Here is a 26,012-nt window from a genome sequence, read left to right as displayed (position 1 = left end):
CACATGGTGTGACTCTTGGGATGTCCTGTGCAGGGCCAGGAGCTGGACTCAATCCTTGTGGGTCCTTCCCAACTCAGGATATCCTATGGTTCTATTCTAATTTCTGCTTTTCTTTTCCCCAAAGCAAAAGCAATCCAGCAGTGTGCAGGACTGCAGTGTCAGCCCCTCAGTCAGCATGTGCTTTGCCTTGATCCTGGGAGCTGTTGTCCATCATGCAAGAGCAGTGTTCTGCAGGCAGTCTGTGTCAGCTGACTGAGGAAATGCTCAAGCTCTCCCTTCCTACCCCAGGATCCCTGGGGAGCTCTGTGGCACAGCAATGGGGCAGGGGGCATGGAGCCAAGCAGCACTACAGAAATAGCTTCATCTCCCACCAGGAGGATCAAACAGGGTCAGAACACTTGAGCATCCTTTATTTGGTTGGATAACCAGACCTGCACAGCCTGTGAGGGAATGGTGTGTAACAAGGTCAGGTTTGGGCCACGTGAAACTCAAAACATGGGGTCTGCTCTTCCCTTGTGTGCACTAAAACTGTGGGTTTATGTAATCATCAGTGTGCAGTCAAGGCTGGTGATTGCGCTCTACAGCTTCCTTGGCTACAGCTGCAGCCAAAGCAACGTTACTCTTCAGCCTCCTTTTTCTAGCTATCAGCAGAAATTTAAAGCAGAATATGCCTTGATTAGATAAAGCTGTTCAGGATGTGCAGGAGGTTGTGAAGTTCGCTAGAGCAAAGCAGGATGTGATGTGATGGACGTGCTAAAGCAGTGATGTGAAACATCACAAAACAGAGGTAACTTCTGGGTCATATGGGGTTAATGAATATGTCAATTAACTAGGATGAAATACTAAAGCAGGCTTCAGAGATTCATTTGGGAGCTGTCTCCCCAAGTGAATGCACACCCTGCCTGTGATCTGCTTTTTCTCACCTACCATGACTTTCCATCTACAAGTGCTGGGTCTGGTTAAACCCCACTTGTTTCTTTCCAGAAATGTCTCTAGCTCACAGTGAGCTTGGATTACTTAAGCATTACTTGCACAGGTAACTGAGAAGAGCAAGGAGGTACCAACTTCACCCTGAAACCAGGAAAGGAAAAATACTGGCAGAAATCCTGTGGTGGTGGGAATGCTGCTGTGGGGCAGTCAACACTGGGGTCAGCCTGATGCCCGTCTTCCATTTGGTTTCATTAGTCTCCCACTTAACCTCAATGTTTTGGTCCTTTATCCTTTGCTTCTCAATAAAGACTGATTTCTTTCCTTTCTCCAGATGACAGCTGTGCTGAAACCATTCCTTGGGATTTCTCACCCTAGGGTGAGAAAAACAGTGGTGCCTGAAGCCTTCAGGAGCCGTCCTGCATGGTCTCCCCAACAGAAATCCTGCTTTAACAACTCATACACTGAGAAGAGCACCAACAGCCACAACATTGCATTCCTGGTCCTCAAGGAAAGAAAAAAGAGATAATCCACAACATTCTGCTATAGAAATGGCTCATTCCCAGGCATGGGGAAACATTTATTTGATCAAGCAGTACTAACATTTCTGTAGAAAGAGAAGAAACAGAACCTGTTTCCACACATGCACCATCCCAGGAAACTGTCAAGTGCAAATAAGCAGCATGATTTAAGGTATTCCACAGTCACCTCACTAATCTGTCCCCTGGACTGGATTTTTAACTTTATGAAGACATTTTGTAGAAAATTGTATAAGAGAAAAAGTATCAGGAGTAACAGGCACTTCTCATTGTTAGGTATTCCCCAACATATTCCATTTTTTTTTTTCATTTTGGAGAACTAAGAGTCTTCAGGATCTGACTTTTGTTCTTCACAGCAGGAGGCACTTAACATGACTGACATCAGGAGCAGTGCATCCATTGAAAACTCAGATAAATGTGTGGGTCAGAACATCTTCCTGCTGCTTGTTGTGAAGGGTTCCAATGCCAACTGCTGGGGCTGGTAGAGGAGGTCTGCTCACAAGACGGAGCTGAAATTTAAATTGTGGAGAAATGATTAATGAAGAACAGAATCACATCTCGAGGTCCTGATGCCACAGTGCATGATCTGCCAGAACAAATGGCACCTTTGCATTCTCCTCCTACTCCCCTACTTGGGATCTTTCATTATCCTGCCTACTTTGACTGAACACCATGTAAAATAAAGCTCCAGTCCTGCTCTTCACCAATGGTGCTATAAAGAGCAGAAGTAGCTGAAATTAGAACACACATTTGGTTCAGGAATCAAGATTAGGTTTTTTGTTAAACACCATAAAATTCTACATTCAAGGAGAATTTCAAGCTTCATTTTAAAGACTAAAACACCCTGGGGACATCTTACCTTAAGCCCCAGCTGCTTTTCAAACCGTGGAGACACAAAGGACCATGGACCCATGTTCTGTGGTTCTTCCTGACTCCAGATGAAGACTAAAGGAAGGATAAGGGTACATAACAAACATACATATTTATCTTTTCAGCAGAGAAAGAAAGACAGTTTTTTGTTTTTATAGCACCTCTAGTTTTTTTGTCTTGGCACTACCTTTGAAATGAAGGCATGCCAGACTTAATTCCCTTGCAGCTCAGTACTGAATTCAAAACCAAAGTGTGTCCACCATTAGGGTATACTGTGTGTATATTCTGCTTTTCTACTGCTGTTTTCAAAAGCTACTAAAAAGACTGGACTGCAAAAACCAATGCAAAAAATATCTCAAATGGTTTGCTCTGATTTTCAGTGCTGCTTCTTGGAAGCTAACAATAGCAGAGAAAAGAGTTCTTTTAACACAAGTGATAAACATTTCTGAAACATCCCACTCCAGAAACACTTGGATGTATGAGGGGGAGAACAAAGAGGAAAAAGCCACTACAGCTCTTCATCTTAAAAGGCAACAGATTTAGTTCAGTACTTCAAAGAGACTAGAAACACAAAGGTAGAAGCTGGGTTGACCTTTTGCATGGCTGTACTTGCTCAACTCTTGCTGTAGAGCTTCCAGGGGGAAAGGACAGAGCTCTTCAAGTCTCAGAATAGCTGTGCTGTGCTGCTTCTCTCCCATTGTTTCTCTTTGCTTCACCAGAGCATAGAAATGCTTTCCAGAACACAGCACCACTTGGGTGACACTAAAAAAATAAAAAATAATGTTTCCAAGTTTAGTATTTTACAGAAACTTAATGCAGAACAGCTTGGGAGAACACATCCAACCAAAAAAACTAGACAACTTCAAAGAGCTAAATTGCTTCCCTAGACCATCTTTTTTCTTCCTTGCCTTCCCTTCCCCACTCCCTTCTCCCACTCCCTCCAACAGCTGGCAAATTAACCTTTGAGTCCTGTTTCTTCAGTAATTCTGGGAAAGTTACCTTACAATGGGATTGCTCTCTCTTAGCTCTGACTAGTAAAAATCAAACACCCAGTCAAAGCTAGAGGACAATTCTCTGCCATGCCAGAGCAGGACTGCCTGCTGGAGAGACTCTTCACCCTCTTGCAATCACAGAGGTCTTGGCTGCCTAATCTGACTGGAAAAAGCAACAAGATAAACTACACCCTTTGTGCCTCGCCATTCCACTTAAAAAACCCAAGATGCTAAGGTACTTCCAGCATTTTGTTTGGGGGTCAGGAAGCAAAGAGGAAGGAGGCTCAGACTTGGGTACTACTGGGGCAAGCAGCAGATAAGGAGAAAAAATATTAAGGCTGAATTGGTTGTTGTGAACAGGATTCACTGTAACATCTGAAGGTAGAGAGATGTACACACACTTTGTTATTGCCTCACCTCATCAGCTCAGGCGTTCCAGCCCCAGAACAAAAATTCTGGATTCAGTTTTGGGCCAATCATGACAAGAAAAGCATTGAGGAGCTGGAGCCCATGCAGACAAGGAACGGAGCTGGTGAAGGGTTTGGAGCACAAGTCCGGTGAGAAGCAGCTGAGGGGCCTCAGCCGGGGGAAAAGGAGGCTCAGGAGGTGCCTTTTCACTCTCTACAACTCCCTGACAGGTCATAGCCAGGTGGGAGTTTGTCTCTTCTCTCAGGTAACACACAATAGGACAAGAGGAATCAGCTTCAAGTTGCATCAGAGGAGGTTTAGATTGGACTCTAGGAAAATTTCTTCACTGAAAGGGCCAAGCACTCAAACAGGCCTCCCAGGGCAGTGGTGGAGTCACCATCTTGGAGGTATTTAAATGTTTAGATGTGACACTCGGGATATGGTTTAGTGGTGGACTTGGCAGTACTGGGCTAAGATTGGACTTGATGATCTTAAGGGTCTTTTTCAACTTAACAAATCTATGATTCTGTGAATCATGTCACAGCTGCTCCAGTGACTGTCAGCTAATGGGCATAGTGCAGAATTGGCCCCATCAGGTTGGTAACTACAGTCACAAACTCCCTGTGAGGCCAGGGGGTGACAGCCTAAATACTTCACTGCTTTGCAGACAGATGTGGTAACTACCAACAGCTACCAGAGGAAAAGGAGAGGAAGTAAAACTAACCTATCATAAAACATTTTCCCCTCAAATTCACCTCTTTCATATCACCTCAAATTTGAGCTGTTGGGTAGGAGAAAGGGACAGGACATCTCTTTTGAGCTTCTTCTCTAAGAAAGCAGAGCTACCTTTTAGGATCTACTGAGGAGTCACCAATGACAGGCTTGAATGTTGTCCCTGGGGCCATTTCTTCAAAACTTGATACAGCAGCCTACATGGGGGAAGAGTTGGAAGTTACCAAATCTTGCTGCTTTTCCCTCAGGCCAGAGTCAGAAAGAATACTGAGACAGAGTTTGGTAGTACAAAATACACAGTCTTCCCTCTCCCTCATATTCCTATTCCCAGTGAAAAGTGGGATGATAAACTTCCCAAGAACACCATCAGGCCAGGAATGAACCCTACTTCTAGCTCACCTCCACCCAGCTTTAATCCTCAACCTGTTTGACCCCAAACAGGCAAAATTTCACTGATTTGACCCCAAAACAGCAATCAGAAAACACAGAAGAGAAGAAAAAAAAGGGGGAAGAAACACAGAAGAGGATAAACAGGAAAAAAAATAAAGAGGAAGGACATTTTTCAGCTTACTGGAAGCCTGAGTAACACTTTGGGAGAAGCAACAATGAGAGGTTTCCTGAAATTTCGGACCATTTGCCTCCGGAGTAAATGGAAATACTGTGCAGGGGTGGTGGGATGCACAACTGACATGTTGACCTGGTCACCATCAACACCCTCTTCTGAGCTGTCACACATCTGTACAGGGGGAACACAGCAATACCTGGTCAAATGCAAGCAGTGAGACTAAAACACAAGAAAGAATCCAGGCACACGAGGCACACTGACCTGTGCAGGAACAGATTAGTAAATATCCAAATTCAAGAGAGCAACAACTTCAGAGAAGAAATGGGTTTAGCATTGAACTGGTAAGATTGTGTCTGAAGTGCCTCCTTGGAGCACACTCAGCTCCCAGAGCACTGACTGCCAGTGCTGTGCTGGGATGTGTGACCCTGGGAGCTGTGGGGGTACCTGTAGGAACCGTTCCATCCGGCAGGATGAGTGCTCAGGGCCTGCACCATCATAGCCATGGGGAAGAAGAATTACTATCCCACTCTGCAGAAGCCATTTAGCCTCACCTAGAAACACAGAATGAGGAGGAAGGAAAGGATGATTTCCACAGAACATAAAGCCACAGAACATATTTGCACAAACTGCTCAGGAAAAAGAATAACCAATTTCCAGGTCATTAAATACAAGTCTGAAACATGCTGCTGGCATTTTGTCCTGAGGTTCCTTACAGTGAAATAACACGTTAGGTGATCTGAAGTTTCTGAAATCATCAGGTAGCTCTGGGCTCCCAGAAGACTTAAGTCTCCACATGGAGCAAATGGCTCAGTGAAATTTTAAAACTTCATCTCTGCAGGTGTGATCCCAGCAGCATCCTGTGAGCCAATCCTGGTTAACACAGCAGTGCTCGTTCCCCTGAGCTCTGCCAAACCTCCTGCACTATACAAGAGACTACAATCAAATCCAGAATTTGGGTGGGATATGAGGGCCTCTGAATTTCCATCTATGACTACAGAGGTTTTATATCTGAACACTCAAAAAACGTGTTAAGAGTCACACTTAGTAAGGTGTTGTGGGGTTTTTTGTTTGTTTCTTTTAAATAATCACTATTTTTCTTCTCTATTGCTTCAGGAATTTTTCAGATGCTTCACAAAGGAAAGGTACAGCCTGTGTATATATGCCTGTAAAGGTACCAGGCATATATACACACAGTAAAATACATGTGGGGGAAGAAAGGCCATTAGTATAATTAATTGTCCTTTTGTAATGACTGTACTCTGCCAAGGAGTCTTTCATTTTAGATGTACTATCTTTAGAGAAAAGCTGCACAGAAGTTAGGACCTCAAATGCAAGCTCATATGTTTCATTGAAAAAACAATTCTTTGCACAACATGTCTTTTTACTTGAAAGAGGAAGGATTTTCTAAAAATGTATATAATACAAATAATTAATTCTTAAATATATTAGTTCCTTGTACACTCACCTCCAGAGATGAAAGTGTCAAATATTATCTGAGCTCCATTAAAGAAGTCTCCAAATTGAGCTTCCCAAATTGGCAGTAACTTAGGGCTCTCAATACTCATTCCATATTCAAAACCAAGCACAGCTTCTTCAGACAAGGGACTGTTACTCACCTAACAAAAGGAAATTGTTGGGAGAGGTGGGTGAGGAAGAAGACAACCAAGGGTTAAGAAGCATCAGAACCAGAAAAACAGTGCTGACAACACACACTCCTAAAGGCAGTTGATAGGCACTGATTTTTTGCTTTTGAATGAAGGCACTGAAGGGAAAAGAATAACATTTGATCTCTCAAGGAAAAGCAAACCCCCTTATCAAAGTTGTAATTTATGACAAAGAATAGCAATGCCCTGACAGTTTTTATGTCCCTGTATCTGGGGTGTGCCAGAACATACACTAGGCCTACATATGTCTCAGCAGCTTTCAAAAATGCATTGTTTCAGCACAATTTGAAGAAGGTGGTCTTGTGGGCTACAGAACCTACCTCTAGGAAACCCTTCTGGTCTGGGGACATGTGATTCAGAGGAATGTAAGTATCATCTGTCTCTTGGCAAACCAACATCGCGTGTCGTTGGCTGAAGGTTCCTCTGCCAACATCTTGTCCACTTAGTCTGATATTAAACCCTTGCCAAGCAATAAATACAACACCAGATCAGCAAGTTATGTAAAAAGAAAACATGCAGGACATAATTTTATCTCTTATAATATCTCTTTTTGTATTTCCCCTCATCAGCAACATCAAATCTGAGATGCAATTCTTAACCAGCAACAGCTCCAACTGTCAAGCACACAGATGCTCTAACATTATTTTAGGTAAAATGGTTCAATTTACTGAAGCAAACTGCAAAAAAACTGTGCATTCTGTATCATATGTAAATGGGGATTTGAATTCAGGCTAGAGAGGAGGGAGAAGAAATAATAGCATAAAGCACACAAAGTACTTGGGAGACACACTGATGTCAGCTGCACTGCTTCTGCTCAGCTCTATGCACAAATGTTTTTGGGAAGTGAGAGGGAGCTACAGCTCTTTGAAGATATTTAAGACTCAGTCTACAAATATTAGTGTATTAGTGACACATAGGATTCATATTTACCTTCTCTTAGACCATGCAAATTGTCAAATTTATAAATCATAGCAATCTTTTTACTTAGAAACGCCTACGAAATCTAATGTTATCCTTTATTGACATTAAAGCAAAAACAGTTTACTGTCTCCTGTCTACTTGCCTCTTACCTTGGCTCAGCAGAGAACCAAATGCTAAAGCTTCAGCTGTTGCCCAGTCCAGCTTTTTTCCTTCCTCCATTTTTTGAACTCTTGACTAAGCAAATAAAGAAGAAGAAAAAATTACTGTTTTGTCTTTTTCCATCTGTAGCTTTTTTAGTGGCACAGACTAATATTAGAAGCTAGGAAAAAAGCAACACACTATGGAGAGAAATGCTATATTCCTGCAGCCAGCTTAGGCTGCATTAAAACACAGACTCTTATTTCAGCACCTCCTAAAGAAGGTTGCCTGAGGACCACAGAACCATAGGTGATCCATGTGTTCACCTCCCAGTCAACAATCTGTGCACTGATTAAGTAATCCTAGTTGGAAAATATTTAAAATCTTAGCACAGCACAGAGTGTAGTCTTGACAGACTTCTGGTCTGTCTGGTTAGCAGTGATGAAAGATACCAGATGTAAGTATTTCAGTCTCCAGAACTCTTCCCTGTTCTGGCCTGCAGAACTGCAGACAAATGATCAAACTGAGCAGTAGAGTTCTTGCCTTGGGCTGGGAAGACAAAAACATCAGTCTTTTGAAATACTCACAGTCTCTCTCTGGCTGCCAAGCAGACACCTGCACACACTCATCATCCATCAAAGGGAAACATTCACAAGCCCCAAACTGATCCAAACCAAACACCAGCTTAGGAGCTATCAAACCCAGACTGTCAAACTAGGCCACATGTTGTGTAGTGTTTATATATATAAATAATAAAACACTCACTACTGGTTTTAGAAACTGTGTACACTATTGCCAGGTTTCTGAGTCATTCCTTTACAAAGTACTCATTCTAATTACCAACTATATAAATGTTAGTAACTCATCATAATAGTTTCTTTCTATTTGTAAGAATAATAAACTGTATTTTCTATAAGCTTTTCTCTTCGTTGCAATAAAATATTGTTGAAATAACAAACTAAAGTACATGGTCAGACTTGGGGGAAAAATCTTTCTTCCAAACTGGAGAAAAATGGCATCATCTCAGCCTTGAAACAGAGTGAGCTGTTTTTCCTAGAGAATACCCATGCTATTCTTGAACTGGCTACCCTGCTGTGTTTAGACTTTTTCCTGTAACAGGTTTGAGCCATGGCATCAGAAGTATCATGATGCTCTACTCACCTGAGCATAGGTCTTCAGGAGATGGCTGTGCATCTGGAGCTCTTGGGGCACCTCCACAGACTTGGCCCCAATGAACTGCAGCAGAGGCACAGGCATGCCCGTGTCCCAGGTGGTGATTGTGGCAGAAGGCTCCACAAGGCCTTTCCAGTGAGCCTGCAGGTTGGTAGGGGGTGGGCTGTACGAAGTCATGTTGGCAAGGTGATCATTCAGCTTGGAATAGCACGTGGTCTTGATCTCAGCCACTTCAGCCTCAGTCATGAGCCCAGCAGCCGTGAGGTGTTCTGCGTACGTGTCCGGGATACTCTTACGGGATCTGCCAGGGAGGGAATCAAACCCCACAGATATTCAGCCTCAAAGCAGTGTCACAGGGGAACAAGGAAATACCACCTTACTACAGTCATCAGGTACCATGGAAAAATCATATAAATGGTGTCCTGGTGTATTATTCTTACTCACATGAAGTTCAATTTCCTGGCATTTTCAAAAAGATAATAGTTTTATAGCCCTTTATTAAAAAAGTGAAAGTGCTGTAGTTGGCAGTTACAGGTAAAAACAAGTCAAAATACCCTCTGTGCTACCATGCATATATTCTTCAGAGAAATTCACAGTAGGATTTCTGCATTGGAGAGAATCAAGGCAACCATTCCATAAATTCTTCACCTAAAATACCAGAATTCACTGGCAAGTGAATTTTTGTGTGTTTTGCTTCAGGGATAAGGATGGAATTTGTATACATTTAAATGCTGATAAAGATGATTCCCACTGGAAGCATCAGGACGAGGCAAAGACAAGACAAGTATCACAGTGGCTTCTTGCCCATTCTCCCACAACATGCACACTTCCCCTTGGCACACAGAAGGCAACTTTGCCCTCTGATTACCAGTGGTCACAAATTTGAAATCCAAGAGCTATGTCCAAGATTGTTCTCCAAAAAGCACCAAGCCACACATTCAAGAGCCAACAGTAATGATTGCCCATAAACATCTTATTATCAGACTCACACTGTAGTCAAGGGCTGCTGACAGTCCAGCTGCACCTTACATAAAGACCTGTGGGTATGTCAAAGGATCTCACACAGAGACTTCTGCTGCAGCAGCAAGACTTGAGGTGGTGCAGACATATTTTGGTGGTGCAACCCTTACCTGATGATTTTGTACATGCTGGGGTTGGTGAAGAAGGGCTCATCAAGCTCATTGTGGCCCCACTGTCTGTAGCACAGCAAGTCCACAATGACGTCCCTGCGGAAGTGGCGCTGGTACTCCACAGCCAGCCGTGTGGCACGGACAACTTCCTCAGGATCATCCCCGTTCACATGGATGACTGCACTTCCAACGATTTTACCTGCCCAGGGATTCAAAACACAACAGCAATCACACTCAACCCCTTCCAAAGAAAGCACACACACACCTGCTCTGCTGAAACTACAGACAACCCATGGGAAGTAAGTATATTAAAAACAAATCAAAAAAAGATGTTCTTTGTGATGAGAGCTGGGGTAAGGAAAGGAGTCTTGCCTGAGAGAACCTGCAATTAGCCCAACCTGTTGTATTTGTCAGTTTGAGCACAACTTCCTTACGAGCACTTTGTTCCCAGAGGACTTTCTATACACAGTTCCTGCATCACATTAATCTGGTAGTGTACAGAAAGTGGGAGAGAACTACTTGATTGCTTCTCTTTCAAACAGAAACTGAGTTTTATTTCCTTCTTATCCTAAGTGGTCTCTACTAGGAATTCATACAAGCCAAAAGCAACTTTCTCCATTATTAGTGGGGAGTATTATTCTGTCCACTGCTCCTCCAGGCAGAAAAATCTCTTCATTAAAGAGAACACTGTAAAATTTCAATATCTTAACACCCTTTTGTGTATGACAATTTGGCTGCAAGCAACAGTGCTGCTTTTGTACTTTATCTGTCCGAATTCTGGGAACTAAGATACTTCAGCCATTCCTGGCTCACGTCAAGTTTTCCTCCCTAGCAAAATACTAAAGCTCAACTACATAACAGCCCCTCCTCACTGACAGGTAAGAAGAAAGGAAAACTAAGGATGGAGGCAAAAAATAAACCCAAACAAAACCAATCCATAACACAAAACCAGTCCAGGTAAAACAGTAATAGCATATGCTATCTACCTTACCAGATTTAATGAATCTACTTGTTTGGTTTGATGAACCCATAAGACAAACACTTGATGTTAGGTCAAAAGCACATAAAAGTATATTTTTACTTATAGGAAACATATACAAGATAACTACTATGTCTCTGATCTTCCTGGTAATACATCTGTTCATCATGAAGAAAGATCAGTCCAAAACAAAGCTTCTGGTTCAGGCATTGAAAGGTCTCGAGCTTCATCTTTAAATTGAAAGCTCAACAGGCACACATGATAACAAACAGAACAAATGGAGGAGTATGTGATGTAAAAATCTTGCTCAGAAAACACACATATGATTTTTATGAAATTTAACAAGATATATTTAAAATAGATCTGTTTTATACTCCACTGCAATACCTTTTCAAAAGCTGTCAATAATATGACAGAAACTGAATTATAAACACTTCACAGAAATTTTGCAATTATTTTATCACATCCTGTAAAAATGTGACAAGATTTTCCCTTGATATTTAGTCTTTGCCATAAAGCAGATAGAGGAGGGCATATTTTTAGCATCTGAATTGTTGCTAGTAGGAGAGAATAATAATAATAATTTTAATTCCTACTCTACCATGAAACTGGAGTTTCTCTCTAGGGAGAGAATCTCTCCCTCGAGCTGACAGGCAGTTGCTATAAAAAAGTTCATTGCACAGCTTACACTGCAGTTAACAATCCTTTCTGACACAACTGGCAATCTTCCTTGTGATTCAACCCTACCTACCAATGTCACTGCAGTACAGAGATGACCTTCCTCGCTCTGGAGGAGTGGTATAGCCCAGCTGGTTATTAACAATCAAGTGGATGCTCCCACCAACTCTGAAATGTGGTAGATTAGAGAGGGTCAGTGTTTCAGGAACAATCCCTTGCCCAGAGAAAGCAGCATCACCATGAACCTACATCAGGAAAGAAGATGGAAAAGTCTCATTAGGAAACACTGGAGGAACAGCAAAATCAAAATCATAACTCATTAAGTAAGACCTCCTAAATTGGGTGCATGGAACAGACAGTTCCAGCTGGACTCACTTCTTAATCCCTCTCAGAATACTGTTTCCATGACTTGAGAGTTTATGCAGCCTTATCACTAACACAAGGTCATAGCAGCCAACATATGTACATGAATGCCTGATGTAATCCCTACCTGGAACTGACCTATAATCCCTTAAAAGTGACCCACCAGTGTCCAGGTGGCTGCAAGCTTCCTGGCTATGGCAAAGCTGCAGCAGAGGCAAGCCAGTGACCCCTGAACAAAGGGAGCCACTCACCACAGCATTCACTACACCTCTGCTGAGGTTGAATGCTGGTGAACTGGGACTTGGGCCCATTTCCACCTTACCAAACAGACAAGAACAGAAAAACAAGTGGAAAATTACCCTCATGAAAGCACTCCAAACCAAAAACTTTCAAAAGGAAATAAAACCTAAGTTCTTAGTTACATTTCTAAATAGCAATAGCAAATAAATGCTGCAAATAAAAAAATAGTTCAGAAGGGGAAGAGAGAATACTGTGATAGCCAAGCCAGGTTTCCAACAAAGGCTAGAGGTACTGGAGTGAGTACCATCTAACATTTCAATGTTTTGAAATTGGAGACAGTTCTCCTTTGATGAATATGATGACAGTTTCCTCAGAATGCAGACTCAATCATTTGCAGATTAAAGTCACTATGCAGACTGATGTACTTCCTTATTGCAACCAGATGACAGTTCTGCTTTTTAGCTATGGAATAGTGGTTTCAAGCCTTAAGAGACTTCTGCAAGTACACCAAGAAAACAGAGGTGCAATCAACCATTTATCTGGCAGCACTGGGTTTTTTATACCATTCCAATACAGATTTTTAAGATATATCACAGCAAAACAAAGGTAACTACTGTAAGAGAGACAAGCCAGCATCCCCACTCTATCCCTTACCATGCTACACTTGCTCCTGAAGTGTTGGGTTTTCACCTTTCCCTCCTGGCTTCTTCTGCTGCCTAAGAAGGCTAAATATTTCAGTGATAGCATTTGAGTGAAGATCCTAAAACATCTGAGAAAACTTTATGGCTTTTAGCACATCCCAAAGTATTAAAGCCTGAATGCAGTGACTATCCAACTACACAAGACTGTTCATATGGATCTCCAACCCCAGAGGATTCAATTCCTGTGATGCAGGTAGGATTTTACTTATTCTACCAAAAAAATGGAAACAGTTTTTGCTAGGGCACATTTTTCTCTGGGCTGCATTAGCAAAAAGCTAAAAGAAGACCTTGAGACCCTGGACTATGAAGCTCACCACTGACAGTGGCACCTTAACTGATCTTTAGTCATTCTCCCCTCAAGCTCTGGTACTGAGGCTTGTGGAAGAAGAGAGAAAATGCCAGTATAAACCTCAGTTCAGAGTGTCTACACTTATATTTCTCAGAGAAAGCACTGTAAAACCAGAGAGTTCAAAGTCAAACTCCCAAACTAAGATTCTGAAACACAAGGTGCCTGCTTTCATCTTTCTTCCTAATTAGCTGAATGAAAGCAGTTAACAGTTGGAACTAAAAATTTGCCTGTTTTCAATCTCACTTGTGTACCTATTAAAGACACTATCACAAGTAATGCTGATACATTTTCTTCCTTTTAGGAATACTTTGAAGCAGTTGACTAACATGGAGGAGTTTAGCACAGAATCAAATGTATCTCTTCTTTGCTATGCAGTCCTCCCTATCACTTACCCCCACAAATTCTGAGATTTTTCTTGGATAGGGAGGATCCATTTATCCTGAAGAATTGTTGTTTAAAGACTCATAGTACTTTCATTACTATCTGGTGAAGATCTACCATTATGAGAAAGAAACAAGAGTATCTTCTCAAACTAAGAAATACCTGCACTGAAAGATGGAGACATCTTTTTTTTTTTTGCTGCACATTGAGCAGCAAATGTTTGCTACACTTGCAAGCTCTAAAGACTTTCCTTTAATAAAAAACTAAGAACCCCAATTTAGAATATTTTGCATTCTCATGTCTGATTTTTCACAATATCCCATCCTTCCAGAAAAAAGCAAAATATTTTTTTAACTGAAATATGTTTTCACTCCTACATGTAACTTCCTCATGTTTGTTATACTTTACAGAACATTTCTACCCAACTTGTTTTTACTCTTGGCTTTAAAATGTTAAAAGAGTTCAGTTCACTTGTTTTTCCAAGTTGAACTCAATGCAAGAGAAGAAAATTTACCAAGAACTATTTAGGATTGCTTCTACAGCTATACAAGTCAGTTCAAGGAGTAAAAACTAATTCCAGCAAAGTCTTCAACAGTACCACGACAAAATGACAAAATTCTAAATCCTCCTGAACATTTTGCAGCCTTGTTGACAGCTCTTCTCCAAACCCATTAATTTGAAAAAAGCTTCCAGTGGCAGTTTAAATGCAAAAGTGAGGAAAGGCACACATGGCTCTCAAGCAGAATATTATCAAAATAAAGGGAGGTATCAGAATCAGTATCCAGAAATCTTAGAAGTGCAATTATTTAAATGCCAGCATCATCACAAATGCCACCTGGAGATCTTCCTAGCACTCCTCTTTCTCCATAAAGAAGATTCCAGCTCTTGACATCATACATTAACTCAGTTTTGTTTCATATTTCTATGTACACTCCTGTTCACATTCTAGTCTAGCAAGTCTTACAAATATAAATTACAATATGTGAGCAAAATACCTGCAGGCAAATAACTTTGTCCCCAGGCTGTGCAGAACTCTCTGGGGAGTAATCGCCATCGAGCAGAGTCTGCTGCCTGGCTCGCGTCTTGCCCACGGCCACTGGGTTGATGGCTTCTAAGTGTGAGGGGTTGGGGAGCAAGGTGACATGCACAGGTCTGTGGGAGCCAAAGTCCAGATCTACAGAGGATGTCAGATGGGAGAGAACGTCCCCAATGGCTGCTGAATTCTCTGGAAACTCGCTCAAACCACGCATCTTGCGGAACATGAGCTGCAGGGAAACGGATTTGGTTAAAACCCTTTTCTGATTCACTGACAGGTTGAAAGAAAAACTCTCTCCTACTCCTGAAATTGCAAGGATGTTTCTAAGTAGCAGAACATAAACCCCTTCATTAGAGTTCTTTTAACAGTCTCCTGCAGACAGTTCACTGAAGTGTTGATAGGAAGGGAGAACACTCTCACACAGGTAACATTTTATTGCTCCAGCATTTACAACTTTGGCAAACTTTTGGGGGCTTATTTTGCTGCAAGCAAACCAGGCAGCTGTCTGTGAGATTATAAATCTCTTAGTGTCTTAGGTTGCAAGATGTAGCTGGAGGTGTCTATTCTATTGCCAACTGTTAGAGGTGGGGCAGTTATCTTCTGTTAATTGGGCAGTTTCTTTATCTCTTCCACAACCAATCCTCCAGGGAGTTATCTTCTGTTCATGGGCCATTGAGTGTCCCTGCATGGCTGATAAAATTACATCATCCCACTGGGAGATGCTCCGTCCAGGGGGAGGAGCCAAGAGTTCCTACCTGGATATAATCTGGGATTTGGAACAACACAGGCAGCCTTTTCCCGCTGCATTCCCAGAGGAGCAGCTTTCTTCTCCACTGGATACCCAGAAGAAGACCAGGCCCATCTCCACCACCCCTGGACCTCCAGAGGAAAACTCCACCCTGCTACAGGATCACTGCTCCAACAGAGCCACAGCTGGCACTGCAGGAGGGCTGCAGCCACCATTTAATGGGACTGCTGCCACCACCCTGACCCACAGGGTGTCAGGCCCTATTCTGACTCTGTCAGTGCTGTTTTGTATTACTGCATTTTTACTTTTAATTTTTCCAATAAAAGAACTGTTATTCCTACTCCCATATCTCTGTCTTAGAGTCCCTTAACTTCAAAATTAAAATAATTCACAGGGAGGGGGTTTACATTTTCCATTTCAAGAGAGGCTCCTGCTTTCCTTAGCAGACAGCTGTGTTCTCAAACCATGGCACGTACCTCAGGAGGAAGCTGAAGTAAGCCTGCGAGCAGGTTCAGCCTCCCTCGGTGAGGCATTCCGATGATGATATCCGTCACCCCGCTGTACGCACACATCCTGAACAGCTCGTGGAAGAAGCCCATCATGCTCTCTGCTCCTTCACCACCGTATCGTTTCACTGTGGCAAACTTGGTGGCCAAGAAGTGATCAAACTCCTGGTAAAAACAGGACAATTTCAGTATTAGGCTATTTTAAGCAGCAGCCTTCTGTTTATAAAATTGAAATATAATTTATGTTTATACTCTTGAGGCTTATAAATCTAAACATACCCCTGGAAAGTCTCAGCTCACTCTCCACCCACACAGTCTGAGACCAGAAGCTATGATGACTATAAAAAATCAGCTCTAACTAGAAAAATGTTGCATTGAGGACCAAACTTTCTCTGTCTCACATGGAAGGTGCTTCAAGAATTCTAACACCAGATCAATTCACAAATTCCCTGGTAGTTTACCCGTTTTAGGTGGAAATTCAGGAATGGTGTTCTTTTACAGTATAAACCATAATGATCTTGAGAGACAAAGTGCTAGCAAAGCAGTGTTTCATTTTGATTTACATTAGACACAGTCCTTATTACATAGGTAGAATGCTTGGGAGAAGAAAAATAAATGAATCTGTATTTACTTCATTTTCTTCTCACTTCACTCCATTCACCTCCTAGAAAGTTCTAAGTGACCAAGTTTTGGAAGCACTGGAAATTTCTTTAGTTTTTGCAACTGAAGACAGAAACTAAATGAAGTCTGTAACTGAGAAGGGAACACTAGGCCACACCCAAAGATCTGAATCAACTGCTAGTTGAGCAATATTCAGTTCTAAGGAACAATGTGTACAAAACTGGTCACATATAAAAGCAGCTTTTTCTGACAGGGTTAAATGATATACTCTTAGTATAGTTCTGGTCATACTGAAATTAAAGTAGAGCACATCAGGGTCCCAGTATCACCCTCCTGTGTCACCATGAAATTCCTCTAACTGCCAAAGAGGCTATAAAAATACAAAGTGGGCCATATACTTCCGTTCAGTCATTGGTAAATGTTACATTAACACTCCTTCCACTTGGAAAACTGGAAACAGGGACACTTTCACAGATCCTGCTCTTCTACCTTTCCAACCTTCACAGCTCTTCTACCTTTCAATCATTCTGGATAACATGGGAAGAAAACGGGAAAAAATTAAAACTTTTAACAGTACAGAAGTATTGGAATAAATTTTCTCTATACATTTCAAAAATGCATAAATATTTCACTTCCTTATAGAAGGCATTGAACAAAGGTTCCTTGGTGAAAAGCACCACATCTGCCAGTGCTATATGATAGCACCCTCAGTCCAACTCTGATTTGTTCTTCCAAAACCTTGAGGGACAGCATACTTTAAGGACAGTAAAAGAGATCAGCATGAGGCTGAGAGGAAAACACAGAACAGCTAAGCCAGAGCACAAGATTTCACAGAGCTCTGCTCAACCTTGTGGTCCCATCAGTAACATTTAATATGAGCTGTCAGATCATTAATCTAAGAGTATATCACTTTTGAAGACTGATTATTCATGGGTTTACAGCATCATAATTTCAGTAATGGTTGGTAAGTTAATTCAGCAACAAACTCCAATGAGATTCCTGCATTGCACTGCTTCAGGCAAAACCTTGTAGTTCTTCCTCCTGCACACTGTCAAAGCCTTTCAGGACAGTGATTGTTCTTTTTCTGCATGAATCATGTCCAAAATAATAAAGGATCCATGACAGCCTCCATGAAATATTACAATCCAGTAACAGGGAACAAAGTACCTGGGACTCCAGCATCAGTTTGCACAAGTGCTTTTTCTCTTCAGGTGTAAATGCTTCTTGCTTTAGCTCTTCAAACCTTTTAGCAAACCATTCTCTCTCCTCCAAAGTTGGAAGCTGGCTTGTTTCTATGGAAATATGCCCGCAGTATATATGGTCAAGATAAGCCATCACATCCTCTACAGAAGCCTCCTCTTTTCCCATGTTTATAAGTCCTGGTGGGAAATAAATGTTATTAGTCACTTTGGGGGAGGAGGAGAAGCACTAAGGCCTGTTTTGGAGAAAAAAAAGCAATAAAAGAGACCTCCCTCCTTTGTCTAAGGCTGCAGCAAGGCTCTAAGAGAGACAAGAAAAGACAATTCTTGACTTCTGCCCCTGAATTTTCAAACCTTCACCACAGTGTTAAGTATTGTGGTAAATCATACAATGTTACAGTAACACAAGAAATTAATGTTTAACCTCAGTAGCTGTAAGAACAAGCACAAATTTTCATGATTTCCGAAGATGCTAGAAGGCAGCCTCTCACTGCACTATGATTTCTGCAAGACATATATATGCTGAAGTTGACAATTTTCTGACTCTTCCACAAAGGCCACAGGCCCTCAAAAAATCACCCATGAACAGAATTTGCTGTGGTTAGGCTGTGAACTCACCTGTAGTAACAAGAGGACCCTGAAGAACTTCAGCCAGCTCTTGGATTTCAGGTACCATGTTCATAACAGCTCGGCCAGCAAACAGTGGGTTTATTTTGGCTGCTTTGTGGCCATGTTCAGCATAGGCAGTTATTAAACGAGCAAGAGCATGGTCAACTAAAACCAAAAAGAAAGCAGAACAGCATCACACACATGCTCAGATTAAATCCACTTACGGCATCAACACAGGAATGTTTTGTCTGCTGGCAACCATCAAGGTTCTGGCTGGAAAGAGAGCTTTTCTATGCAGTTATTTCTACCTTATTACCCCACAACAGCTCCCATCAGCAAACTGCTAAATCTGCTCCCCAAAGCAATTTTCAAGCAAGTACACTCTAGAGTTCCCCCACAGTTCCCCTCATAGGTTATGCTCCTGTAAACATATGCAAAGCTACTTCATTTTGCTTCGAATCTCTCTACAACAGTAGTGAACCAAAACCACTACAAACAGGTACGTCCAAGCAAAGATCAGCACATTACCAGTGTATAGTCTTATTTCCCAAGCCAACTCAATCCTATCACTTATGCTTCCTTGTTCCTTGCTGGAATGACAGGAGGATTGGGTCTTAACAATAATTCAGGTCCCATGACTTCAAAAAAAACCCCACAAAGTCTGTCTGCAGTAGCCAAGAGCATGTGCTGAGCCAAATGAGGTAAAATTTATAGACATGGGCAGAATTTGACCAGCTGAGAGGTCACACACACGTTACTGTCACTGAGCACAGCCAGAGACCAGGCTGATGAACTGCAAACAATAAAACACACTGCAAGCACAACCTGCTACAAATGTATGACATGAACCAGTTGATAAAGCATTCATCCTGGTAAAAACGCAGCACTGACAGTAGTCAGGTCTGAAGGCTTTTGTTTTCCAAAACAATGCAATTCTCAGACCATAGCAGAATGTTATTTCTCTGACACTTGTCAACCCATTCAAAACAGCCCCTTTTCTCTACTGGGTTCTACAACAAAGGGACAGAACCCAGACATAAGGCTTACAGTGCCCACAATGCTCTCATCAAGGAGGCCGTTCAAACACAATTTTTAAAATGTTACATAAAAATATGTTAATCATTAACAAGGAGGCTACTTTGTGACAAGCCTCAGTGTCCAGGAGCTACAAGCTGGTTTCACTCCTGCTCCTGGGCAAAGGGTTTAACTCCTACCAGTAGCCAGAGTAAAGTTAATGCAAGCACCACACTCCTACCTAGAAGAGTTTTCTGCTTGAAATCACCTTTCTGCACTGTAAAACGGAGCTAAAAGCAACACAGGATTGCTACAGGAGAAAGTTACCTGTAGTTAATAATGGAATCCTAGAATGTTAAGGGGTTGGAAGGGACCTTATAGACCACCCTGTCCCAACGCCCCTGCCGTGGGCAGGGACACCTCCCACTAAACCAGGCTCCTCAAATCCCATCTGGCTTTGAACGCCGTCAGGCTTGGGGCATCCACAACCTCCCTGGACAACCTGTTCATTGTCACCACCCTCAGTGCGCCTAGTTCAAGCCCCATGATACAAAAGGAAAATGACAGCGCGTGGCAGCGGTACTTGTACGAGCAGCAGAACTCTCCGAGAGCCCATCGCTGAGCAAACTTCAGCAATCGGTGCTCGCACAGCCGCTTCAGCCCGTGGAGCGGAGCCGGCACCCCAGGCTTGCAGAAAGCACAGCCAGGAGCTCTCGGAGCGGATCTGCTCCGCGCTCTGCCCGCCGGGAACAACACACGCCGCATCCCACAGCGCCCGCTCCGCCCGGGCCTCGCTCCGGGGCAGCCCCCGCCGCGGCCCCGGGGGTGTCCGACCTGCTCTGCCGGCGCCGCGCTGCTCCTCCGCCCGCCCGCCCGCCGCCTTCCGCGGTTTGTAGCCGTAGACGCCGCGCTCGGTGCGGTACCAGCGCCTCGGGCCGCCCCGGCAGAGCGCGCAGCGCACGGCCCGAGCCCCCGCCGCGGCCGCCATGGCCATGGCCGCGCTGCCCCCGCCGCCGCCACCGCCCCCGGACCCGCCCCGACACCCGGGGGCGGCGCCCGCAGCTCCGGGGGCGCTCTGGGGCTCCAGCGGTGCCGAACGGAACGAGAAAGCCCATGATGTTCTGGGCTCCAGCGAGGCAATCTGGAGTGCTGTGCCAGTTCTGGGCTCCTCAGCGCAAGGGAGACGGGGAGCTGCTGCAGAGGGTCCAGCGGAGCCACAGGGATGAGGAGGGCTCTGGAGCATCTCTCCTGTGAGGAGAGACTGCGGGAGCTGGGCCTGTTCAGTCTGGAGATTTCATGAATGCAATAAATGTCTCAAAGGTGGGTGCCAAGAAGTTGGTGCCAGACTCTTTGCAGTAGTTCCCAGCAATAGGACTAGGAGCAATGGCCATAAAATAAAACCCAAGAAGTTCCACTGCAACATGAGGAAGAACTTTTCATTGAGGGTGGCAGAGCACTGGGACAGGCTGCTCTGGGATATTGTGGAGTCTCCCTCTGTGGAGACACTCACAACCCACCTGGATGTGTTCCTGCATCACCTGCTCCAGGTGACGCTGCCTTGGCAGTGGGGTTGGACTGGATGATCTGCAGAGCTCCCTTCCAACTCTACACTGGTGAGACCCAACCCGCAGTGCTGCATCCAGCTCTGGGGTCCTCAGCATAGGAGGAACATGGCCCTGTTGGAGGAAATCCAGAGGAGGCCACCCAGATGATGAGAGAGTTGGAGCACCATTCCTATGAGGAAAGGCTGAGAATTGGGATTGTTCAGACTGCAGAAGAGAAGGCTTCTTGGTGACTTAATTGCAGCCTTCTAGTACCTGAAGGGAGTCTTCAAGAAAAGATGGAGACGGATTTTTTACAAGAGCATGTTGTGACAGGACAAGGAGGAATGGCTTCAAACCAAGAGAGTGTAGGTTTAGATTAGGTATTGGGAGGATGTTCTTTGCTATGAGCAGGGCAAGGTACCAGAACAGGTTGTGCAGGGAAGTTGTGGATGCCTCACCTGTGGATATGTCCAAGGACAGGTTGCATGGAGCTCTGATCAACCTGGAATAGTGGAAGGTGTCCTTGCCTGTGGCAGGGGCTTGCACCAGATGATCTTTAAATGTCACTTCCAATCTCAACTTTTCTGTAATTCTGCAAACTTTGTGTGAATGCAAGTCTGGGATACTGGCAAGTTCCCTGTCCGTAGGCTTGGTTTTCCTCCTGTAGCCTTCACAATGAGGAAATCAAAGAGCATTTTTCGTCCAAATCAAACCATGGTATTTGCCTTTGGAACAGGTGGAACTGGATTTCAGAACTGAATCAGTTCCAGTTGGTCTGGGATTTTATGATATTCACAGTTCTTGAGAGGGGCCACTTGTGTTCCTTGAGGCCTGCATGGTTGGGTTTATGCATATTTATAAAACCCAATGTGGGAGAAAAATATAAAAATAAATGACCTTTAATGCTGCAAGGAAGGCAAAAGGATACAGTGACCGAAGGAGAGTGGACATGTGGTCCATACAGTGAAGTGTAGTAAAATGTGGCTGTGAATATTCATATTTTTTTCAATTAGAATGAAGGAACCTTAAAAGTAATGTTGCAAGATTATGTGATTTTTTTGAAGCTGACAGTGGAGAGGGAGAAAATGTTGATGTAGTTAAATATTTCCATTCTGTGCTTGGGGAAAAAGACAAATGTTGTAGGCAGATTGCAGGATGATGAAATACTTTTCCACAATTCTTAAACAAATACCAGTCAAACAGCAGATATCACTGTGCTTTTGCTTTGAATCATATAGGCAGTTAGCTGAATATTTCCCAATTAGCACTGATAGGGATAGGTTTGAACATTAAAAATTTTCCAGTTTCTCCAATGAGATGTTTCAGACACACAATGTGGATTTCAGACACACAATGGATTTCAGAGAACTAACTGAATATTTGTGTGTATATAAGTTCACTTAGTAGAAGTTTAATAAAGTCTAAGCAGGTGTTTATAAATATATATCTCATCAAATCAACTTGTTAGGGTTTTTATGTGAATCAAAATCCAGTTAATAAAGATTTAAAGTACTTTACAGATTTGCCAACATAATCATCTTGTGTAGGACATGATTACACGTGACAAAAGCATTGCTGTAGCTTTATCTAGGTCAAGGAAAGGTTTTGTTGACTTTGATTCATGTCTAAATGTGAGAAGGTGGTACCTGTGCCAGCAGAAACACCACTGCTGAGGGCGTAGGCAAAGTGACTCTCCCAGCCTGGCTCTTCTGGCACAAAGCCTGTCCTAGAGAAGATTCCTGAGATCATTCAGTACTACACAATGCTCTCACTAAAAAAAACTAGAAATGCCCAAAAGCAAGGCTGTACATCCTAAATAGTAAGTGTCTGACTACCTAGCAGCATAGCAAATCAGCAGCACTGGGAATATTTCTAAAGGAATTATGCCCCTTGCCACTTCAGTAGTTAGATCAACCCAAAAAAGCTGCCCACACCTTGAGTGCTGATCAAGTTTGTCAGCTGGAGGTAAGTGGTGAGGAGAGGTTACCTTGAATCTGAGAGTCAAGATGGAGATAAGCAAAGACAACTTATTTTAACAGGATGAGGTGAAAGCTTGCACACATTGAAAGAGTATGTGCACTAAAATGTAGCTCCTTTCCAGGAAACAGTGGCTATAAATAATCTCCAAAATTCACGAGAAAAAAGCAGGTGGGTCTAAAAAAATTATGTGAATATCCACTCACTCAGAAAAGAAGATACTTTGCTGGATTTGGCTGCAAGGAAATATAGAGGACACCTACATATTCTACATTAGGCCAGTATTTGGCACAATTTACATACTGTGTGCATGTTTTGTGCCAGTAATTGAGGAAACATATATAAAAATTTGGAAAGAAGAGCTTCAGGAATTTTAAAAAAAAAGACATGCATTTTGTCTGAGATTCAGGAAACATCTACCTGGTTTTGGTAAATCAGTACAAAAGCTTGGTCAGTAAGTGCATAAATGAAACAGGTACTTTAGAATGAAAAGTTTTCTGAAGATTGCTTGCATGGCCTTTACAAGAGAGAGCTCCAACATAATTGTAGATGTGGGAGTGTGGTATAAACACAAAAGGAGATTTTGCTTTCCTTTCAAAACTCTAGTGATTGTGCTTTTTATTCATGTTGGAAAGGGCAGCAACATTGTGCTTCAGAAGGAAATAAGCCAACATCTCTTGAAGTTATGCCAGTGCCACTGATACTTAACCCAAGTATAACCCAATTCCCCCTAAAAAGAGTAATCCAAAGGCACCCACTGACAAGCCAAAGGATTGGTGCCTTTGGAAAATAAAGTGCAAGCACTAACATGGATTTTCTTTCCCTGTTTTTACTATGTTCTGCCATGGATCTTCTCCACTCCATTGATTCAGTTGAACCAACTTGGTAGTTTAAGATATTTTGGCAAGCAACTGAGATCTTTGTGAGCAGGGACATGTGCATGATCTGTGCCAATAACAAGCACGACTCCATCCTTTCAAACTTGTCCAGAAAGTTTGCAAAATGAGCAGTGAAGTGAAAACAGCAGGGAGGAGAGCTCTTCCCTGGAAGAAAAAACCAAAACAACCTGTCTAGTCCTGTACTAGCTGGCAGAACACACCTAAAGCTCTGCATCAGTAAACAGTGTCTTCTGTTGGGGCTGAGTCTTGCCTCTGAATAAAAAGCAACTTTAACAGTTGAATAACCTCATTATGTACACCCAGGCCTGTGCCTGCTGTCAAAGTCCAATATTGCTGAAGGCTTGTCCTAAGCCCAGAGGGGTGTAAAGGCTTTCCCAACCTAAAAGCTTCTGTCAGAACCTGGATCAAAATGTAAAATAAACACCAGATTCTCACTCTGCAACTCTGGGCTGTGCCAGCTTTTTCCAGCTTAGGCAGCTTTAGAGTTGCCTAAGAGGTGATGCTGTGCCCAGAACTGCAGGCAGAGAGCCTTTCCAACAAATCTGGGAGTTGCACTAAATTCACCGCTGTAAAATATCCTGAGATGTCCATGTGGAGACAGGGACTGGACTAGAGGGCAGAGAGACCAAATTTATACTAAAAAGTAATGACAGAATCACAGAATGACAGAATGTGTGGGTTTGAATGGGACCTCTGGAGATCATCCAGTCCAACCCCCCTGCCAAGGGAGGGTCACCGGGAGCAGGTGATGCAGGAACACATTCACGTGGGTTGTGAATGTCTCCAGAGGGAACCTCTGAGAGCAGCCTATCCTATTGCCACCATCAATGTAAACAAGTTCTTCCTCATTGGAAGTGAAATCTCATATTTTATGACCACTGCTCTGTCAACTCAGCACCGAGATGAGCCGAGCACCAGGCTCTTGGCACCTGCCTTGGAGACATTTAGTTGCATTAATGAAATGCCCTCTCAGTCTTCTCTTCTCCAGACTGAACAGGCCCAGCTCCCGCAGTCTCTCCTCACAGGAGAGATGCTCCAGAGGCCTCCTCATCCCTGTGGCTCCGCTGGACCCTCTGCAGCAGCTCCTCGTCTCCCTTGTGCTGAGGAGCCCAGAACTGGGCACAGTAATGGACGCCGTGAAACCACCCCTGAGGCAGCAAGTTGGTGTTCGGACACTGTCACCCCAATGTTTTATCACGGTGACACCGGAGGGCCCCACCCGCGATATGACGGCTGCCGTGACGCCTGGCGGGCACAGACACGTCACCGCAGTGACGTCACGCGGCTCCACAAGCCGAGTCGTGCGCTGAGGCACCAAGGAAGCGACATTCAGAGGCGATTTCCCCCTTCCCCGCCGCTGTGAGGGACGCGGGGCCGAACCCTTTTCCTCTTCCATTCCCTTTCTCGTTCCCGTTCCTCTTCCCCTTCCGCCTCCGCACTCCCGGTAACCCGTCCGTCGCCAGGACCCCGCGCGGGGCTGCCCTCCGCGCTGCCTAACCCCCGCCCCTCGGGAAGCGCCGCTCCGCGCCGCCCGCAGCCGCGGCTCCGCCGCCGAGAAGCGGCGCCGCTCCTCCCTTCGCGCCCGGGCGTGGCGGGGCGGGCGCGGCGGGCTCGGTCGGGGCAGCGCCGTGGGTCAGGCAGCGCGGCGGCGGCCCGGTCGCCGTGAGGGGAGAAGCGCTCGGGGGCCTCGGAGGGGCGGAGGAGAAGGAGGCGGCGGCGGCGGCGGCGGCGGCGCCGGGCGGGCCCATGTCGGCACCGGGCACAGGTACCGCGGGCACCGACGGGACGGGAGGGCGGTGCCGGGGCGTGTGTGGGGAAGGGGTCTCGGGGGCGGGGGGAGGAGGGCACTGGGGCCTGGCGGGGGCAAGGGGAGGGGGGTTCCGGAGGCGGAGGGGCCGTGGGGCTCGGAGTAGGGACGGCTCGGGTGGCGGTGCCTGAGGGCACTGGGAGAGGGAGGCCGGGAGAGAACCGGAAGCTGCTGTTCCCGAGCTGCTCGTCCCATCCGGGAAAGGGCCCGGGCTGCGGGAGAGCTGCGAGCGGGGATTGGGGTGGTAGCGAAGGAGTCTTTTTATACTTAGCGCCTTGTCTCTAGGCCTCTGTTTCACGGTG

General features: G+C 44.2%; 2 protein-coding genes across 3 annotated transcripts in view; one reads left to right on the top strand and one right to left on the bottom strand.

The window, feature by feature from the left end:
• Nucleotides 1-1,757: 1,757 nt before the first annotated feature.
• On the bottom strand, nucleotides 1,758-20,480 carry DHTKD1 (dehydrogenase E1 and transketolase domain containing 1). The gene is made up of 17 exons (XM_084205697.1): nucleotides 20,318-20,480; nucleotides 18,479-18,634; nucleotides 17,829-18,040; nucleotides 16,011-16,205; nucleotides 14,746-15,015; nucleotides 11,790-11,961; nucleotides 10,060-10,258; nucleotides 8,918-9,230; nucleotides 7,768-7,852; nucleotides 7,018-7,157; nucleotides 6,499-6,649; nucleotides 5,478-5,584; nucleotides 5,040-5,204; nucleotides 4,583-4,665; nucleotides 2,929-3,098; nucleotides 2,326-2,411; nucleotides 1,758-1,975 (listed from the first exon to the last, which is right to left on the bottom strand). The coding sequence occupies exons 1-17, from the start codon at nucleotides 20,475-20,477 to the stop codon at nucleotides 1,874-1,876; spliced, it is 2,766 nt and encodes a 921-aa protein (XP_084061823.1). The 5' UTR covers nucleotides 20,478-20,480; the 3' UTR covers nucleotides 1,758-1,873.
• A 5,081-nt stretch (nucleotides 20,481-25,561) lies between these two features.
• Nucleotides 25,562-26,012, top strand: part of UPF2 (UPF2 regulator of nonsense mediated mRNA decay) — a gene marked incomplete at its 3' end in the record, with an annotated part of 53,683 nt that continues 53,232 nt past the window's right edge. For both annotated transcript variants that reach the window (XM_084206057.1, XM_084206059.1), the window contains exon 1: nucleotides 25,562-25,668. The remainder of the gene's footprint in view (nucleotides 25,669-26,012) is intronic.

This window comes from Fringilla coelebs (assembly GCF_963513975.1).
Source record: "Fringilla coelebs genome assembly, chromosome: 5".
Classification (NCBI taxonomy): domain Eukaryota; kingdom Metazoa; phylum Chordata; class Aves; order Passeriformes; family Fringillidae; genus Fringilla; species Fringilla coelebs.
The sequence above is the reverse complement of the archived record's forward strand: the minus strand, read 5'-3'. Positions and strand labels throughout refer to the sequence as shown.

What these genes read in the sequence shown, in the direction of transcription:
- DHTKD1 (XM_084205697.1), bottom strand. Translation starts at nt 20,477, where the DNA reads ATGGCCATGGCGGCCGCGGCGGGGGCTCGGGCCGTGCGCTGCGCGCTC. An exon ending in GCGCGGCGCCGGCAGAGCAG is followed by an intron (nt 18,635 to 20,317) that starts GTCGGACACCCC and finishes TTTTGGTTTTAG; the next exon opens with TTGACCATGCTCTTGCTCGT. An exon ending in TGGTTCTCTGCTGAGCCAAG is followed by an intron (nt 7,158 to 7,767) that starts GTAAGAGGCAAG and finishes TTGCTTGGCAAG; the next exon opens with GGTTTAATATCAGACTAAGT.